Source organism: Podarcis filfolensis (assembly GCF_964270895.1).
Source record: "Podarcis filfolensis genome assembly, chromosome: 8".
NCBI classification, from domain to species: domain Eukaryota; kingdom Metazoa; phylum Chordata; class Lepidosauria; order Squamata; family Lacertidae; genus Podarcis; species Podarcis filfolensis.
Window position 1 is genome coordinate 50791647 of NC_139611.1, and position 19752 is coordinate 50811398.

Consider the following 19752-nt stretch of genomic DNA (forward strand, 5'->3'; position numbering starts at 1 on the left):
CTGTCATCTGAGACTAAGGAGGTGAAAGGGCTCATGGAGGGTGAGAGAGACCACTCAGCGGAGGAGGGGACCAGCAGGGGGAGAAGTGGAGTTCCAAGGGAAAGTGAGTCGGAGGGAGAGCTCAGAGATACTTCAAGCGAGAACAGTGGGGGGGTTTCAGGACCTCCCGTAGGAACACCCACTCCTCGGCGGAAACTGTCACGCCGAGAGTCCAGAAGACGTGTTTCCGTTAAGGAGCTTTTATGCTGGAAGAAGTTCCGTAAACGCCCACTGTCCGATTCAACGAGCGATTGATGGAGCCACGCTTAAGGAGCTCCATCACAGACAGAGGTTTGGGAACTTAGCCAAACTCTGAGGGATCAGGATTTTACGCACAAGCAGCTCATCATCCCATCACAGCAATCGGACAGTCCCTGAAAGCAGCTTGTGCAGAGAGGCATCATGAGTGACCCAGCCGGAGCCGGAGGAGCAGGAGGAGCTGGAGAAGGTCCAACTCTGGAAGAAAGGTACAGAATGTTGGAACTCCAGCTAGCAATGCAAACGGCGAGACTAGAAGAAAGGAGGGCGCAGGATGCAGAAAAGGCAAAAGGCGCTACACTAGCAAGAAAGATGCCAGGAATGGTGCAGAAGTTTGGGGGGGACCCCAGGAACTACCAAGCCTTTAGGACAGAGATGCAGTATGCTCTTGAACTGCAGTTTAATGACTTTCCCGATGAGGCATCGCGAGTGGCGTTTGTGATTGGCCATCTCGAAGGAGGGGCGAGAGACTGGGTCAGGCCCCTGATGGCAGGGAATAGTGACATGCTGAAGGACGCGAGGAAGTTTTTTCGCGCCATGGATTTGATGTTTTCCAGCGAGATTGAACAGGGACTGGTGCGCAGACAATTGATGGCTTGCAAACAGGGGAGCCGATCGGTTCGTGAGTACTGGACTGAGTTTACAATGTTGATACATAGATTGGGGTGGGACCTATCGGCGGAACCCATTCAAATGCTATTTGAAGAGGGGCTTTCTTCGGCGGTGAAAGACGAACTTTCCCGGGCGCCCAGGGCGGAGTCTATGGACCAGCTGACCAAATCAGCGCTGACCATTGGAGCGCGCCAGGAGGCAAGAGCCTTGGAGAAGCGGGAGGGGAAAGGAGAGCGTTGGAGGGATTTCCGCATTCCAGAGATTCCAGAGCCAAGTTTCCCGCCCGGAGAGCCGATGGAAGTTGGAACAGCGCGCGCGCGCGCAGTTTCAAATCCCAGTGAAGGGAGGAAGAAGGAGGGAAAGAGCGCCAAGAAATGTTACCTCTGCCAGCAGCCAGGTCACTTTGCCAGAGTCTGCCCGCAAAGAAAGGAATGGCAAGGGATGGCGGGGGCTGTTGGGGGAAAGGAGGAGGAAGTCCAGGAGCCAGTAAAAGCCAACGCCTGTCTGCCTCTGTCAGGGCACTGCAGACAGGCCAAGGAGCAGTAAAAGTGCCCACTCCGGAACCTCCAAGACCAGCCCTAGTAATAGAGGTGTTGCTAGAGCTGGCAAACGGATACCCACTAAAGACCAAGGCGCTGTTAGACTCAGGCAGCTCCTGTAATTTTATGAGCAAGGAGTTTGCAGCGGAACACCAGATACAGACACTCCCTTTAAGCAACCCCCTGCAGGTCACCACGATCGATGGGAGGGAGCTGTTGGGGGGAGAAGTTAGCCTACAGACCGTCCCAATGGTTATGAGGGTGGCAAGGCACACCGAAAGGATAGCGTTCAATGTAGCCACCCTGGGAGGGGCGCCAGTCATTTTGGGAATGAGCTGGCTAGCGTTGCATGACCCGCTAGTGGGCTGGCATCAGAGAGTGGTGTCCTTTGGGTCAGGACATTGCCTGGAACACTGCAAAGAGGGAAAGGTGCCAGAAGGGGCAAAAGCCTCCATAGCAGGGACGGAAGTGGCGAACAAAGGGAAGGTGCCCAAACAATACGCTGACCTGAGCAAGGTCTTCAGCGAAAGGGAAGCAGATAAACTACCACCGCATAGAGACTTTGACTGCCAGATTAACCTGGTCCCTGGGGCCCAGCTACCCGTGGGCAAGCTGTACGCCATGTCAGACAGGGAAATGCAGGAGTTGAGGGAGTTTATTGACAAAAACCTGAAGAGAGGTTTCATCAGAGAGTCCAGAGCGGTGGGGGGCAGTCCAGTGTTTTTTGTGGACAAAAAAAACACGGATAAACCGAGATTGGTCGTGGACTACCGGGCCCTGAATGCCGTGTCAGAACCAGTGACTTTCCCCATGCCCAGGATTGATGACATTTTGACCAGGGTGAGGAAGGGAAAGATATTCACGAAACTGGACTTGAGAGGAGCGTACAACCTGATACGAATAAAGAAGGGGGATGAATGGAAGACAACGATGTTCACCCCCCTAGGGGCTTTCGAATATCTCGTTATGCCATTCGGATTGCAATCAGGCTCCGCCTGTTTTCAATCGCTCATGAACCATGTACTGGGACCTTTGCTCTACAAGAATTGCGTGGCATTCCTCGATGACGTGCTGATATATTCGGAGAATGAGGAGCAGCATGTGAAGGATGTCAGGGAAGTGCTGAGCCAGCTGCAAGCAAACCAGTTGTGGGTGAAATTGGAGAAGTGTCAGTTCCACACCAAGGAGGTGGAATTCCTGGGGTACCGCTTATCAGACAAGGGATTAGCCATGGATCCAGGCAAGGTCCAGGCGGTGCTGGAATGGAAGACACCGAAAACCAAAAAAGATGTGCAAAGGTTCTTAGGGTTTGGGAACTTTTACCGTAAATTCATCAAGAACTTTGCCCACTTAACGGCTCCCATCACGGACTGTCTAAGCAGCAAGAAGAAATTCGTTTGGACGGCAGAGGCGGAGCACGCTTTTGAGGAATTGAAAAAGGCATTCGCTTGAGTTGGAACATAAATGGCTGTAACAGTCCCGAAAAAAGGTCTAAAATCTTTCATATTTTAAAAAAGGAACAATTGGACATTATATGCTTACAAGAAACGCATGTGATTAGGCTCCATAGAAAGGTGTTAATAAATAAAAGGCTTGGTCAAGAATTTATATCATCGGATACAGTTAAAAAGAGAGGTGTAGTGATCTATGCAAAAGAGAGCCTTTCACCAAAATTTCTCTTTAAAGACGAAAGTGGAAGAATCCTCGCAATAGAAATACAGTATCAAGGAGAAAAAATTTTGATATTAGGAATTTATGCTCCAAATGAAGGAAAATCGGATTTTTATAAGAAGTTGCACGAGATCATGCTGGACTATCTGGATTACAACAACGTCATCATGATGGGGGACATGAATGGGGTCGTATCAACAAATATGGATAAGTCACAGAACCAGAACATTACTAAAGAGGGAAGACTACCTAAGACCTTTTTTGAAATGACTGACAATATGGACTGGGTTGACATCTGGAGAGTTAGAAACCCCTTGGGAAGAGAAGGAACATTCTTTTCTGAAGCTCAACTGACTTGGACACGAATCGACCAAATATGGATAACTAGAAGTCTGGCACCTAAGGTGAGGAAGGTGGAAATCTGCCCCAAAACATGCTCCGACCATAACGCCTTGAGAATGGATATGACATTGATCCCAATCGGCTCCTTTAGATGGAAGATGAATGATGGCCTGTTTAGAGATCAAAGAATTGTAAAGAAGGCCCAAAAAACCTTAAAGGACTATTTTGAGATTAATTTGAACACTACGGTGGAAAAAAGAACTATCTGGGATGCAAGTAAAGCTGTGATGAGAGGGTTCTTGATCCAACAGAATTCCTTAAAGAAAAGACTGCAAAATGAAAAGAAAGATAAAATTCTGGAAAGTATCAAAGAGTTGGAGAAGAAGTTAAGATCTAACCCGAAGTCCCAACCGATTCTGAGAGAAATTAAACTTTATCAGGCGCAATATTCCAAGCTGATAAATCAGGAAATAGAATGGAAGATTAAAACAATGAAACAAAAAACTTTTGAATCGGCAAATAAATGTGGGAAACTGCTAGCTTGGCAGTTGAAAAGGAGACAAAGATTAAATACAGTAACAAACTTAGAGGTTGAAGGAAGGAACATTCAGAACCCGGGAGAGATTAGAAAGTGCTTCCAGAGGTATTTTAAAAAGTTATATACTCAAGGGCCACAAGATGAAATAGAGATTACACAATTTTTGGAGAGAAATGGATTAGCAAAGCTGTCAGAAGAAAACAGAACAATTTTAAATGGCAAAATAACACAACAAGAGATTGAACAGGCCATCCTGAGTCTGAAACAGGGCAAATCACCAGGGCCAGATGGACTGACCTCTAACTACTATAAGACATTGAAGGATTATTTGATACAACCTTTGTTGGAGGTCAGTAATGAAATAATGGAGGGGAAGAAGGCGCCTGAATCGTGGAAAGAAGCATTTATCACATTGATTCCAAAGTCAGAAACTGAAAAGACACAACTTAAGAATTACCGTCCCATCTCCCTTTTAAATGTGGATTACAAAATATTTGCAGATGTTTTGGCACGAAGATTTAAGAAAGTTTTAAGTGAGATAATCCATAAAGACCAGGCAGGCTTTCTCCCGGGCAGACACATGTTTACTAACACAAGGAACATTATAGACATATTGGAACTTTTACAAACAAACATAAACACCAAAGCAGCTTTAATTTTTATAGACGCGGAGAAAGCCTTTGACAACATTTCTTGGAAATTTATGAAGGGGAACCTAAAAGAAATGGGAGTGGGACGGGGGTTTGAGAACGGGATTGAGGCAATATATTCAGAACAAAAGGCTAAACTGATAGTTAACAATGTGGTTACAGAAGAGTTTAAAATTGAAAAAGGTACACGACAAGGCTGCCCGATTTCCCCATTACTGTTTATTTCGGTTCTGGAAGTGCTCCTGAATATGATTAGGGGGGACCGGTTGGTGGAAGGGATTCAGGTCGGAGCGAAACAATATAAACTTAAAGCTTTTGCAGATGACCTAGTTCTGACATTACAGGAGCCGGAGTCTAGTTTGAAAAGAGTACTACAACTGATTCAAAACTTTGGTCGAGTGGCAGGATTTAAGTTAAATAAGCAAAAAACTAAAGTTCTGGGGAAAAACATGACAGATATTGAGTTGGAACAGCTTCAGAAAGAGACAGAACTAAATGTGGTTAAAAAAGTTAAATACCTAGGGGTAAACATAACAGCAAAAAATCTGAGTTTATTTAAAGATAATTATGAAAAATGTTGGTCAGAGATTAAGAGAGACTTGGATAGTTGGTCAAGATTAAAACTTTCATTGCTAGGCCGAATAGCTGCCATCAAGATGAATGTATTGCCAAAAATGTTATTTTTGTTTCAGACACTGCAGATTGTAGACAAGACAGAGTGCTTCCGGAAGTGGCAGAAAGATATCTCTAAATTTGTCTGGCAGGGCAAAAAGCCCAGAATCAAATTTAAAATATTAACAGATGCGAAAGAAAGAGGGGGCTTTGCCCTGCCAGACTTAAAGTTGTATTATGAAGCTGCAGCTTTCTGCTGGTTAAAAGATTGGTTACTTCTTGAAGATACGGATGTCTTGGATTTGGAAGGTTTTAATAATGCGTTTGGATGGCATGCATATTTATGGTATGATAAAGCTAAGATAAATAAGGCCTTCAAGAACCATATTGTCAGAAAATCAGTTTTTAATGTCTGGACAAAATATAAAGACTTACTGGAGAATAAAACTCCGAGGTGGCTGTCACCCCTGGAGGCTAAGGCTCGGAAAAGAGCCAATATGGAGGCCAATTGGCCAAAATATTGGGAGATAATAGAAAAGGATGGTGACAACTGGAAATTGCAGAGTTTAGAAAAGATGAGAGACAAAGTGCGAGACTGGTTACACTATGCTCAGATTAAAGAAGTGTTTAAAAACGACAAAAAGTTAGGATTCCAAGTGGAAAAGTCAAAGTTAGAAACTGAACTGTTAGAACCTAAGACTAAGGTACTTTCAAGAATGTATAACTTGCTGCTGAAATGGAACACACATGACGAAATGGTAAAATCAACAATGATAAAATGGGCGCAGGATATTGGGTATAATATCATGTTTGAAGATTGGGAAAGGTTGTGGACCTTTGGGCTGAACTTCACTGCATGTAATGCGTTGAAGGAAAATGTGATGAAAATGATGTATAGATGGTACATGACCCCTGTCAAACTGGCTAAAATATACCATTCGTCTGATAGCAAATGTTGGAAGTGTAAGGAAAATGAAGGAACATTTTTTCACCTCTGGTGGACCTGCCCTAGAGTGAAGGCCTTTTGGGAGAAAATATATAATGAATTAAAAAAGGTGTTTAAATACACCTTTACTAAGAAAGCAGAGGCCTTTCTCCTGGGTATTGTCGGCCAGAGTGTGTTAAAAGAGGACAGAACATTCTTTTTGTACGCAACAACAGCAGCAAGAATATTAATTGCCAAGAATTGGAAAACTCAGGAGCTACCCACTGTGGAAGAATGGCAGATGCAACTGATGGACTATATGCAACTAGCCGAGATGACCGGCAGAATTCGAGACCAGGGAGAAGAAAGGATGGAAGAAGACTGGAGGAAATTTAAGACTTATTTACAAAAATATTGTAATCTGGCTGAGTGCTGAATAGGATGCCAGGGCAGACAATTGTCTACCATTAAAATAGATTTAAAGTCGAATTATATGTCAAACCAAATTAAGATTATTAATTAAGATGAGTTAAATGATAATTTGCTTGAAAATAATTTAATAATGATGTAAGTGTATGCGGGAGGTGTGGGGGAGTCCCATGTAACAATTGAAAGATGTTAAATGGACAACGATAAGTGCTTATTTGATATATGTTTTATTTGAAAACTTTAATAAATATATTATAAAAAAAAAAAAATGAAAAAGGCATTCGCTTCGGAAGAACAGCTCCTGCATGTGGATTTACAAAAACCCATGAGAGTGGAAACTGATGCCTCAGACCGGGCGGTGGGGGCAGTGCTGCTTCAGCCAGGGAGCAATAAGTCGGAATGGAGACCGTGTGCCTTCTTTTCGCGTAAGCTGAACAAATCCGAGAGGAACTACACGGTATATGACCGAGAACTACTCGCCATTCACGAAGCGTTCCGGAGATGGAGACACTTACTAATTGGCGCACAGCATAAGGTGCAAGTGTGTACGGACCACAAGAATTTGGAGTATTGGAGAACAGCACGAGTGCTCAACCAACGACAAGTGAGATGGGCCCAGGAGTTCTCCAAATTCCATTTTGAAATCTGCTACGTGCCAGGTCCAGAAAACATCAGAGCGGACGCTCTCTCTCGCAAACCTGAATATTTGGAGGGGGAGGGAGCGCCAGAAGAGAGACATATTATCCCAGAGGACCACTGGGTGTGTGGTGCGGCCTGGGTGGGGCAAAGAGAACTGGTAGAGGGGACGGTAAATGATGAGTACGCCCAGGATAAGCTCAGAGGTTTAAGGAGAGAGGGAGAAGACCCCGGAGGTTTTGAAGAAAGAAACGGGGCATTGTATTACAAAGGGGCACTATATATACCCGAAGGGGAATTGAGGGGGAGAGTACTCAAACAGTTGCACGACAATCCCACAGCGGGGCATTTTGGGCAACACAAGACCATGTGGTTGGTGACCAGGGAGTTTTGGTGGCCCAAGGTGAGGGAGGATGTACGGGAGTATGTGAGAAGGTGTGACCAATGCCAGAGAGCCAAAGGAGAAAGGCGGGCACCAGCGGGTTTATTAGAACCGTTACCCACACCAGAACGACCGTGGGAGGCGGTGTCGATAGATTTTATGACTGATCTGCCCAAATCCCAGGGGAAAACCGCCATACTAGTCGTAGTAGACCAGTTAACTAAGATGGGTCACTTTGTAGCTTGCTCACATGCAGTCACGGCGGAAGAGACAGCGAAATTGTTTGTAGAACATATTTTTAGGCTGCATGGCGCCCCCTTGAGGCTGGTGTCCGACAGAGGGAAACAGTTCACGTCCAGATTCTGGAGGAAGCTTATGAGCTTGTTGCACGTAGAGGTCAACTTTTCGACTGCCAGGCACCCTGAGACCAATGGGCAGGCGGAGAGGGCAAACGGTATCCTTCAACAATACCTGAGGTGCTATGTCAATGACAGAGAAAACGATTGGGTCGAAAAGTTGGCACTAGCGGAATTTGCTTACAATAATGCAGAGAATGTGTCCACCGGGATGAGCCCATTTTTGGCTAATTATGGGTGCCACCCCAGGGCGTTTCCAGGGGAAGGAGGAGAGAGATGGAGTGTTCCGGCCGCTGAACTTTTTGTAGAAGAAATGGAAGCGATCCATCGTCAACTCCAACACAACTTAGAAAGGGCCAAAGAAGAATATAAGAGGCAGGCAGACAAGAGCAGAAGGGAAGGTGAAACAATTAGGGTGGGGAGTCGGGTCTGGCTATCAACCCAAGGGTTGCCGTACAAGGGGGGTTGCAAGAAATTGAGACCCAAAAGATTGGGACCATTTGAGGTCATCCAACAGATCAACCCAGTGGCTTTCAGACTCCGGTTACCGAACCACATGAAACTGCACCCAGTATTCCACAGGTCATTACTGTCACCATACCGGGGGGAAGGTGAAGGGGTATCCACACGGGGGCCAGCCATAGAAGAAAGGGAAAGCCGCAACTATGTGGCGGAAATCATCGACTCCAGGTGGAAGGGGAATCAGGTGGAGTATTTGGTCGCGTGGGAAGGGGAACCAGAGTCAGAAAACACCTGGGTGAAGGCAGAGGAGGTCCATGACGAGGTCTTGATCGAAACGTTCCACCAAAGGTTCCCCAGGAAACCTCAGCCAGTAGCGAGGTTCCGAAGGGAGTACTTTGGCACCACCGACGATGAGGAGGAACTGGAGGGATTCAGGGAATCGGAGTTGGAAGGAGGTACCGACTCCGAGGAGGAGGAGTACTTGGAAACCGGGAACAGCAAAAGGTGGAGGGAAGTGTTCGAAACTTCGGAAGATGAGGGAGGTTCCTTCAGGGGTTTTGCTCCCTCGCCTCCCGCAGAGGAGGGGAGGGAAGGGGGTGAAGGGGGCCCTGGAGGGGAGGTGGATGTCAGGGAACTGTCATCTGAGACTAAGGAGGTGAAAGGGCTCATGGAGGGTGAGAGAGACCACTCAGCGGAGGAGGGGACCAGCAGGGGGAGAAGTGGAGTTCCAAGGGAAAGTGAGTCGGAGGGAGAGCTCAGAGATACTTCAAGCGAGAACAGTGGGGGGGTTTCAGGACCTCCCGTAGGAACACCCACTCCTCGGCGGAAACTGTCACGCCGAGAGTCCAGAAGACGTGTTTCCGTTAAGGAGCTTTTATGCTGGAAGAAGTTCCGTAAACGCCCACTGTCCGATTCAACGAGCGATTGATGGAGCCACGCTTAAGGAGCTCCATCACAGACAGAGGTTTGGGAACTTAGCCAAACTCTGAGGGATCAGGATTTTACGCACAAGCAGCTCATCATCCCATCACACATACTATTTGGAGTGCAAAAACATTAGAAAAACCAAGAAGTCTGAAATCCTTATTTTAAAATCATGCAAAAAGTAAAAATGTATCTTACTAATATTTAAATACATTTATTTTACTTAAATGATATATTCTGCATTTGCATTCTGGTTGTTCAGTGGCAATTCCCAATCTCCTTAGCTCCCCTCACTACAAAGTTGTGGCTTTTGGAGGAAGAGGAGCAATTTTGAATCTGGAATATGAAAGCAGTTAAAAAAAAAAAACCCTTCCCTGCTACCTGACTGCCCATTCCCACCCCCCAAAAAAAGAAAAATCAGGGGGAAGTTACATGGATGCCTGCCCTTCAGTTCCAAGTCCTTAAAGTTAGTGACAAATTGTTATAAGACTAAGAACAGAGCATGTCAGCTGTATTTGCCTCTTGTAATTCTAGATCCTGCTTGTGTTTGTTCAGAGGTTCTCATTCATAGCAGCCACTCCCAACATCCCTACCTCTAGTAGAAGATGCCTCCATGATTATGCAATTTGTGTAAGCGTGTTAAAAATCTCTCCTTCCTTTGCTTAGCGGGAAATGACCACCCATTCATTTCATGTTCATGCAAAAGGCAAAGAGCGGGCAAAGTGTTTCTTGAGCAGCTTGAGAAGTTCCATCTCAACAGAAATATGTAGGTTATGGTTTTGGCACTAGAGTGATGATGCCTAGCTGTCCTGAGGGAATTTAGAAGCAGAACATTAAACTGGGGCAAATTGTTGAGCAAGAGGAAAGATATTAAGCATCCATTCTGCCATATAGCACTGATCCAGTGATAGTGGGTGCTCTGATGTACATGTAGAGCTCCCCCTGCCTGTAAGTAGGACGCCTCATTTTTGCATCCATTCTAACACATAGCATTGATCCCACAGTACTTTGCCGCTTTGGGGACACTAATCTATCTAGGGAGCTCCCTATGTCTGCAAATAGGATTGCGGATTTAGGCATCCATTTATGCACAAGAGCCTGCTGGATCTGACCCATCTAGTCCAGCATCCTGTTCTCACAGTGGCCAACCAGATGCCTGTAGGAAACCGGCAAGCTGGACACGAGCGCAGGAACTCTCTCTCTTCCTGTGGTTCCCAGCAACTGGTATTCAGAAGCATTGCTGCTTTCAGCTGTGGAGGCAGAGCACAGCTATTGTAGCTAGTAGTGATTGATAGCTCTCTCCTCCATGAATTTGTCTAATCTTCTTTAAAAGCCACTCAAGTTGGTGGCCACTGCTGCCCCCTGTGGAAGTGAGTTCCATAGTTTAACTGAGCACTGTGTCTGTTACAGCATCGGTCCAGCAATAACTTGCCAGCTACAAGAGAACTTGCCAACTACAATTTCTAGTACAAGAGAATATTATGAAAATGATATACAGGTGGTACATGACACCAGTCAAGCTTGCAAAAATATATCATCTGCCCAATAATAAATGTTGGAAATGTAAAGAAAATGAAGGTATATTCTTTCACCTTTGGAGGACGTGCCCAAAGATTAAGGCTTTCTGGGAGATGATCTATAATGAAATGAAAAAGGTATTTAAATATACCTTCCTGAAGAAACCAGAGGCCTTTCTCCTGGGCATAGTCGGCCAATTGGTGCCAAAGAAGGATAGAACTTTCTTTATGTATGCAACAACAGCAGCAAGAATACTTATTGCAAAGTATTGGAAGACACAAGATTTACCCACCCTGGAAGAGTGGCAGATGAAGGTGATGGACTATATGGAACTGGTGGAAATGACCGGCAGAATCCGAGACCTGGGAGAAGAGTTGGTGGAAGAAGATTGGAAGAAATTTAAAGACTATTTGCAGAAATATTGTAAAATTAATGAATGTTAAAATGATGCTGGATTGAAATTAAGTGGCATTAGCAACAAGGTCAATAAGAATGTGTAAAAATGGATTGACAATGGATGAAAACATATAGCTATAATATGTTAAGATATAGAGTTAAGATAAATGAAAGAGGGTAAGGATTTGCTGAATTGATTATGTAAATGGGAATACAAAAAGGGGAGGTGTGAGGAGGTCAAGGAAACAAGCAAATGAGCTTAAAGATATCAAAAAAATGGATTTGTTTTTAAGTTTTTCCTATCTATTTGTTTTTTGTATTTTGTATTTTCTTTTTTTCTATGTATTTTTGTATTTTTTGTATTTTTCCTTATTTCTTCTTTTTTTGCTTTCTTTTCATTCTGTAAATCTCTGTTTTTCGTAAAACCTTAATAAATATTTTTAAAAAATAAAAATAAAATTTCTAGTACAGAGCCTCTGATTCAATGCAGCTGGTGAGAATTTTTGCCAAGTGGTGCCAATACAGTGGTACCTCAGGTTAAGAACTTAATTCGTTCTGGAGGTCCGTTCTTAACCTGAAACTGTTCTTAACCTGAAGCACCACTTTAGCTAATGGGGCCTCCTGTTGCCGCTGGACAATTTCTGTTCTCATCCTGAAGCAAAGTTCTTAACCCGAGGTACTATTTCTGGATTAGCGGGGTCTGTAACCTGAAGCGTCTGTAACCTGAGGTACCACTGTATTCACTTGCTGAATATTAAGGTTTGGGGCAGTTGTTAAAGGCAGGAGTCCCACTAGGGGAAAAAAAAGATGAAGAGACTGACACTTACATTTCAACAGAGCCGGCTAATCATTACACAGCTCTGCTGTTTCTTCCCTGGATCATTTGTAAGCAGGTCTTTGGAGTAGGGTGTTGGGCTGCGCTTGGCATGCCTCTGAAAAATTACAGCTGTTTTCAAATGTAAAGGAAAAGGGGGGGCAGGTATTCACAATTTCTTTCATTAGTCTGGAGAAGGGTCATAGCTCAGTGGCAGAGTTTCTGCTTTGTGTGCATAAGGTCGCAGGTTCAATCCTCAGCACAGCCATGTGAAAAATGTTTATTAGGATTATTTGCTGATATTTAATTTTACATGTTTAGATGGCTGGCTCCCTGATCAGAACTGTTGAACCTGGGACCTTCTGTGCTGTGCTATGAATTATGTCCCCCGGCAATATATGTTTACTTCAATTATTAGGGGGGGTGTAGCTGGTAGCAGAGCAGATATTTTGCATGCAGAAGGTCCCAGATTCAACCCCTGCATCTCTACCAGCTGGGGCAGGAAAGGCTCCTTGTCTGAAATCCTGGAAGACCTGTTGATAGACTTGGTATAAGACAACTTCCTGTGGTTGATGCATTTGTTGTGGAAAGTTGGTGTGTGTATTTTTTTATGCTTTATTATTCATTTTCCATATATATATATATATATATATATATATATATATATATGGTACACACACACACACACATACACAACACCTAGTCATCTTCACTGTCATCAATCCAGTAAAAATATCACAAAAGATACATGCAATTTCAACTATGTGTTTTCTACACGAACCCATGACTTCCCATCCTCTCCATGTTTCCCTTATATTAAACATCTTGCTTTGATTTGTCATTATTAATTTATAAAAATTCTTTTTTTGATATAATTTTCCATCATATATATTGTTTACAGAAATCATTCAAAGGCAACTATCATGTTTAAGTTACAGCTATTTTTAAAATAGTTTTTGAAATTATCCCATTCTAGAATGAACTCTTGTCTGTGTTTATCTCTAATTATTTCTGAAAGGGAGGCTAATTCTGCATATTTTGTCAATTTGAGTAACCATTCGACTCTGGTAGGGAGTTTGTCATTTTCCCCAATATGTCGCAATGAGCACTCTCGCGGCCGCGGTTGCATATAAAAAGAATTTTCTTATACCCTTGGGGATGTCAATGCCTGTAATACCCAGAAGAAAGGTGGTGTGTATATTTTAACAACAATATTTATGAAGATCTCATGTCACAATCTCTGCTGAAAAACTAAGCCTGTTGTTATTACTATTGTTATTCATTACATTTATCGCTTGCTTCATAAAACGTTTGGAAGCAAATTACCTTTAAAGAAAGAGTTAAACTACAGTTTAAACAGCAGTTTTATCACATGTTTATTCAGTTAATGCATGATTTTAAATCATTCATGCTGCATGATGTTTACACATATTTTTGTGGTCAAACAATAAGGCTTATTTATGAGCAGTTTCCTAACACAATTTTACATAAGATGGCCTCAATTTTTATTTTTATTTTTATACAAAAGGCACAAGCCATCCATTAAAAGTTCAGAAGGTTTCCTCTCTCTGTCCACACATACGTATTTTTAAAAAGTAATCATCCCAAGTCAGGCTCCAAACTTTTAGAAATTTCACAAATCAAAGAATGGGTTCTAGTCACTTTTGCGCCAACCTGTTACCTTTCTTCACACTGGGCATAGCGACTCTCATTTATCTATGTGGGAGCCTCTGGAAAGCTATTTTAATTCATCTTTGCGTGCATATTTTTACACGCTCAGCAACTGCTTGTTTCAAAAACTGCCTGATTTTTGGTAATAATAGCATATTGTACACCATTCTGGAATTTATTGAAAGGTAGTAGACAGTTAATTGTTTCAAATAATTTAAATAATTGTATATAAACCTGCTTGTCTTTGGTAGCAGGTTGACCCAGGTGCCTACATAAGCCTTCCTTCCCCACCATCCTCTGGGCCTCTGCACACGGCCAAGTACACAACATCCCCTGCTGATACCAGCAGACACAGCTAGCAACAGAATGCTAACAGTCTTCACACTAGCACGTTCAAAAGCATCACTTCAGAAGTTCTCCACATTCACGCCACCTAAATTTCAGGGGCAGGCACCAGAAATAATTTGTTCAAGAACACTTGAGCAAAATGCCTCACTGACTGCTTGAAAGCCTACCTGAAACTCCGCCATTAATGAAATTTTGTTTTAAATAAGGCGCCTGCTGTGGTGATGGCTTAGTTATATTTAATTCTGCTCAGTCTGGCAGCTTTTTCTCTCTGCTTCACAGGGGCAGCACTGCCCTTAAATGCCCTTTCCTTTTTAAACATTATTTGCCAAGTTTCAGCAATCTGCTCCCAGATGACAGAAAAACAAGGGGTCCTGTGGTCTGTCCTCCTCGAGTAAGAGCAAGGAGCTCAAGAGCCAAAACTTGACCAGCCACACCATCATTCCATCACTGGGTGACTGTATTAAAAGGATGCAGCTGTTACTGCTTCAGGCAGCGGGTGGCTTGACCTTTCCATCCAGCTCATGCTTCTTCTTCCAGAAGATAACGTTCTCTGAGCAGAAGTCATGCAAGGCTCTAATCCATGACGCAGGGTAACGATGGTGCAAAGGATCAAGGCCGCTGCAAATCATCAGTTCGCAGACTTTTTTCCTTTTTAACCAACTCTCCAAAATGCTGTGAGATAAATCATTTAATTTACTGTGTGTGCCTGGATGCTTCGTAGGAAAGGGCTGCACTTGCTGGCTGACAGAACAGCCACCACAGTCTGGGTTGCCTTCTCCCCAAGGCCAAGGCAAGTGTCGAGCAAAGCACGGGCCCGGCCAGTCAAGGTGGGGAACGAAGTGATCATTTCGTAGTCCATCCTGGACAAGAGCTGCTGGGAACGCAGAACGTCTAGGAGGTGGTTCAAGCGCCCTTCCGTCATGCATCTCAAGATAGTTTCTCGCCCGCAGGCTAGGATAGAGCAGTTTCCCTCTTTGCAGTAAGGACCTGGGTCCACAGAAAAAAAATATTTTTTTCATCAAATACAAAAGTAATAGCCAAGTCATTTGTAGCCCCACTAACACCCCCCACCTCCAAATGCTGTGAGAGGTTTCCTAAGTAATCCTAACAGGCTATACTTTATTTATGACTCCTCTGCTCCCAACCAACGCCACTTCATACAACTCTGTGAAGTGGGTTAGGCTGAGAAGCAGTGACCAGCCCAAGGTGACCTTCCTTACTGAGTGAGGATTTCAACCCTGAACTCACAGGTTCTGGTTTGACACTCTAACCACTACACCACGCTGGCTCCATACAGTTACAAAGCACAGTAAGTTAGTACCGTATTCCAAGTGGTGGTAGCGTATCTCCCCCGACCCCCAAAATGCAGCACCCCTTTCATTTTTAAATCTCACCTGTTACTGGGTTTTCAAGCCTATTGTTCCGAAGGTTGCTGTGCGGAAGACTGTCATCAGATGCCTGTACTAGTTGTGGCAGCCGCGGTTGCCAGCCCTCTGACTCTTTGCAAAATGTAGAAGGACTTTTTACAAGTAAGCTTGAATCGGGAATAAGGAAAGGGGAAGAGGAATGCGGAGGACTTGACTCTTTGCTGCCACAGAAGAGATGACCTACAGAAATACCAAATATATACAGAGTGAGTTGTGAATCAGGGAGGGAATAATGGACAGTGCATGAGTTTTATGTACAGAAGCCACTAGATACTTTATTAACTGTTTGTTGCTGTGATGGGGTGACAGGGTGTGTGTGGGGGGGATTCTGAGGCTGGTTCTCTCCCCACCCATGCTGGCTGTTTGGAATTAGGCCCAAGAGTACTGCAGGGGGGAGGACTTGAAAGAACAGAGGCATGGAGTGGGGTTGTTTCTGCTATATAGGTCGCAGAGAAAAATTGAGAAAGGAGGACAAAGAGAGAAGAAGAAGGACACACTGTAGAGAATGCTGCAGTGGGTTTTTATTGGGCTTATTTGGTACCTAATAGGAAGCTGCCTTATTATCCAGCAGCTCAGTATTATCTATACTTGCAGAATTGAGTTTGCTGTTAGTACAGTGGTGCCTCGCAAGACGAATGCCTCGCAAGACGAAAAACGCGCAAGACGAAAGGGTTTTTTGGTTTTTGCGTTGCTTCGCAAGACGATTTTCCCTATGGGCTTGCTTCGCAAGACGAAAACGTCTTGCGAGTTTGTTCCCTTTTTTCTTAAAGCCGCTTGAAGAGGTGCGGTTGCGACGGACTGTGCTTCGCAAGACGAAAAACATCGCAAGAAGAAAAGACTCACGGAACAAATTAATTTCGTCTTGCGAGGCACCACTGTATATGTGCTTTATATGGTCATGTGGAAGGACAAGGAACTACAAGGAATACCACTGCCCTGTTCCTAGACTACCACAAACGTTTTAGCCACCCCCTGGGCTTTAAAAAAACATATGTCTGCAGGTACTGCTAATGCATTTTCACCCATTTTCCCAGCAATAAGGACTAGAAACTTGCCTTTTATTTATTTATTTTTTAAAAAATAAAGCTGGTATTCTTAGGAAGTGAAATTATGCACTTAATACCAACCTTTGTGCTCCTCTGTGGAAAGTAACTCAGTTTAAGGTCCTCAGTGGCAATGTATTTATTTTTTTGAGCTCTATAAGAAGAACATCATGACTTTGGTTCCCAAAACCATTTCTGTCATATGAATAGTGTGGAAGAAATGTTCCACTTCAGAATAAAAGCTGCTTTGCACATTTTCTATTCATACCTGTAATGGTTTTAGGGGTTGCTTGTGCGTAAGTTACCGCCGCTCTGGGCTAGGTTGCCTGGTTAAACCTTTTCTGTCTGGACAGCCATTCTCTCCGTGGCTGTTCAGTCGCTAGCAGAATCTGTCAGTGGGCGTTTCTTGAACCTCTTCCAGCAAAGAAGTTCTTTGACGCCAAGTCGCTGCCTACTTTCCCTGCGCGGAAGTCTTCTGCGCAGGGTGGGTGTGGGCAGCGGAGGACCCGTGCTCTCCTCGCTGGTCTCCTGCGAGGAGTCCTGGAGCCCCCTCTCCACTTCCCCCATCGGCCCCCCTTTATCCCTGGTGTTACGCTGATTTCCTTCCCCAGCCGAAGAGCTGCCTCTCTCCCTGCTTGGCCCTTCTCCAGCATCGCTGTGGAGCCTTGCCTCCTCCTCTAGTTCCGATGGCAGTTCCCTGACAATACCCTTAAGATCTGTGACGCGTATGGAATGTCTGCAGATGCTTTGGGCAAGCTTTGGTGAGGTTTCCTGGATGCATTTTTTTTTTTGCACATTTACAAAACATGAGCTTCTTTGCCTGTTTCCCAGGCACTTCCCTACTTGTCTTAAAAACAGAGCAGAAATCAGATGGGAAGTGACTCTAAGGTGACCTTCAAACTTTAGACTTGTTTGTTCAGACTTGTTTTGCATCCTGCTGAAATGTTGGGATCCTGTCAGGAAAACAGTGAGTGCAGTAGGACAAAGCCAGGCAGATTCCAGTTACACCTGGCTTTTGCCTGTGTATCTAGACCTTGATTGGGTTTGCTCATGCCAACAGACACTTCTCCTTTCTCAGATCAACAGAGCCAACTAAAGAGCAGATGTCAGTATTAGGAAGGATGTATTAGGCAGGTTGCAGCCATCCTTGTGAGTTACAGCTACATAGGAGGTGCTGCTTTAGTACTTGCTTTCCAACTACCAGCCTGAGCTGTGCTCTCAAATTGTTTTTGGAAATGCATCTAACTGCAAGTCTACCAATGGGGCTGGGAAGCAGAAGACATGCCCCCACTGCGACAGATGTAGCTCTCCAATTGTGCTTTGAATGCAGCTCTTTTGTTTGCCAAGGTGGACCAGGAGATCTGGGGCTCCTCCACACTGACATTTAATGTGGATTGGAAGCTTCCTGTATCTCCATTAATCCTCCATTGTCCATATGGTGTTCCCTTCCAAATCACTGCTTTCCCATACTTTCCCCTCCCTTAACCTGGATTTTCCCATACCAGGGATACTCCTAAAAGGAGAGAGACAAACAGGAATTTGAACAGGACAAGGTACAATTTATAGAACTTTGGAATAGTGAGGTGGTGGGGGTTAGTTATAACCCTTTCTTGGCAATTTTATGAGTTTTGTTTATGATTATTCTTCAGGCATACGTCTTCTTATTCTACTTGAATCTGAATCTTGGATCCTATTTCAACCTTTACCTCTTTTTTCCTTATTTTGCTTATGATTAAGCGCTAGATGGTGTTATAATACAAACTTCATTTGGTGTGTCTATATGCACATCTTACTATTTACTACGATTTGTTTGTTAAGGATATTGGTGATAATGTGTGCTTGATTTTAAAATGATAAGTGGAAAAAGGGCATGTTTCTTAAGAAATAAGATCCCTGCCCTGCTCCCATCAGCTCAGCTGGGTGCTGGGACTAATGCCCAGTGAGCGTCTCCCCTCCTGTAACAGGCATTGCACATCATGTGAATTCATTATGTAACAATATCAAAGAGTTGGACACCACAATTCGATTATTTTCCTTTTTCCTATTCCTTTTTTAAAAATCAAGGAATGGGAGTGGGGCTGATTCTGAGCAGGACTACAGTGAGAGTAAAGGGTTAAAGCCCCCTCTCCGGACTCCCTCTCACATTGTGTTTTTTATATTGTAGTTTTATGTTATGAACTGTCCTGAGACCTGCAGTTATAAAGAGGTATACAAATTCTAAAAAAACAAATAAGAATAAGCAAAATTTTAGTACCAATTTCTCCCGACACTATTCACATTTCTGTATGCAGTTTGGACTGATATAAACATTATTTTATTTTATTTTCTGGCAAGCCATTCCCCGTGACATAATGCATTGTTGTGTTACTTTCATTACGGAATGCATTTTTTGTACATAGTTTTTGGCTGGAGAACTACATCACAAAACTTGTAGTTTTGTTTCAGTTTGCATGTTAATCTGAGAAGTGTGAATTGAGGTAGCTTCTCGTTAAAATGCAAACAAAGCTGAATTTCTCCCCCCATCCCTACCCATACGTATGGTAGATTTAGGAGTTCATAAAAATGCTACCTCTTTCTAGCGCTCTGTTTTGAGTAGTGTTGCTGGCCAAGTCTGTCTGGCTGCTGTGCTTCCCTGTCCTTCCTGCACCCCGCTCAAGGTGAAGGTCAGACAAGCTATGCGATTTTAGAGTAACTTCCTTGTTGAGCCTGTTATTGTTCTGAGGACAGATAACCTGCAACAAACAAGAAACAGTAAATCTACTTTGGATAATAATATTAGTAAATGCACTGGCTTTCGACACCAGAACCCAGAGCACTGCATAAATTAAAGACAGAATAAATAAAATAGTTATAGCTTAGATCCAGACTGGAGGAGGTGGTGAGTTTTGCTGATTCCAGCCTTCCCTCTGCAGCCTTCCATGGGCAGGAGGATCCTTTCAAGGTGGAGTCTGACTCCATCTAATCCCCATTTTTGTAGCTTCTAGTAACTCAGAGACCATCAAAAGGGTCTCTGCAGAATCACAAGGAATGGGAAGGCTGTCCTCCTCAACCATTTTTTTTTAAAAAATAAAACAAATGTGGCAATTACAAACTTCAAAACATTCTTTCTTAAGCATCACGTCCAATGGAGCTTCCAAGTGGATGGGCAGAGGAGGAAAGT

General features: G+C 43.8%; 2 protein-coding genes across 5 annotated transcripts in view; one reads left to right on the top strand and one right to left on the bottom strand.

Moving 5' to 3' along the window:
• The window catches only part of SMPD3 (sphingomyelin phosphodiesterase 3), a 590910-nt gene that overhangs the window by 216941 nt on the left and 354217 nt on the right, over positions 1-19752 (top strand). The window lies entirely within an intron of this gene.
• The window catches only part of LOC310767689 (receptor-interacting serine/threonine-protein kinase 2-like), a 30657-nt gene continuing 24359 nt past the window's right edge, over positions 13455-19752 (bottom strand). For all 4 annotated transcript variants that reach the window (XM_083624925.1, XM_083624923.1, XM_083624924.1 and 1 more), the window contains 3 exons: positions 19162-19324; positions 15517-15729; positions 13455-15109 (listed from right to left, as the gene is read on the bottom strand). In XM_083624925.1, the coding sequence (XP_083481051.1) occupies positions 14811-15109; positions 15517-15729; positions 19162-19324 (675 nt within the window). In that variant the 3' untranslated portion in view covers positions 13455-14810. The remainder of the gene's footprint in view (positions 15110-15516; positions 15730-19161; positions 19325-19752) is intronic.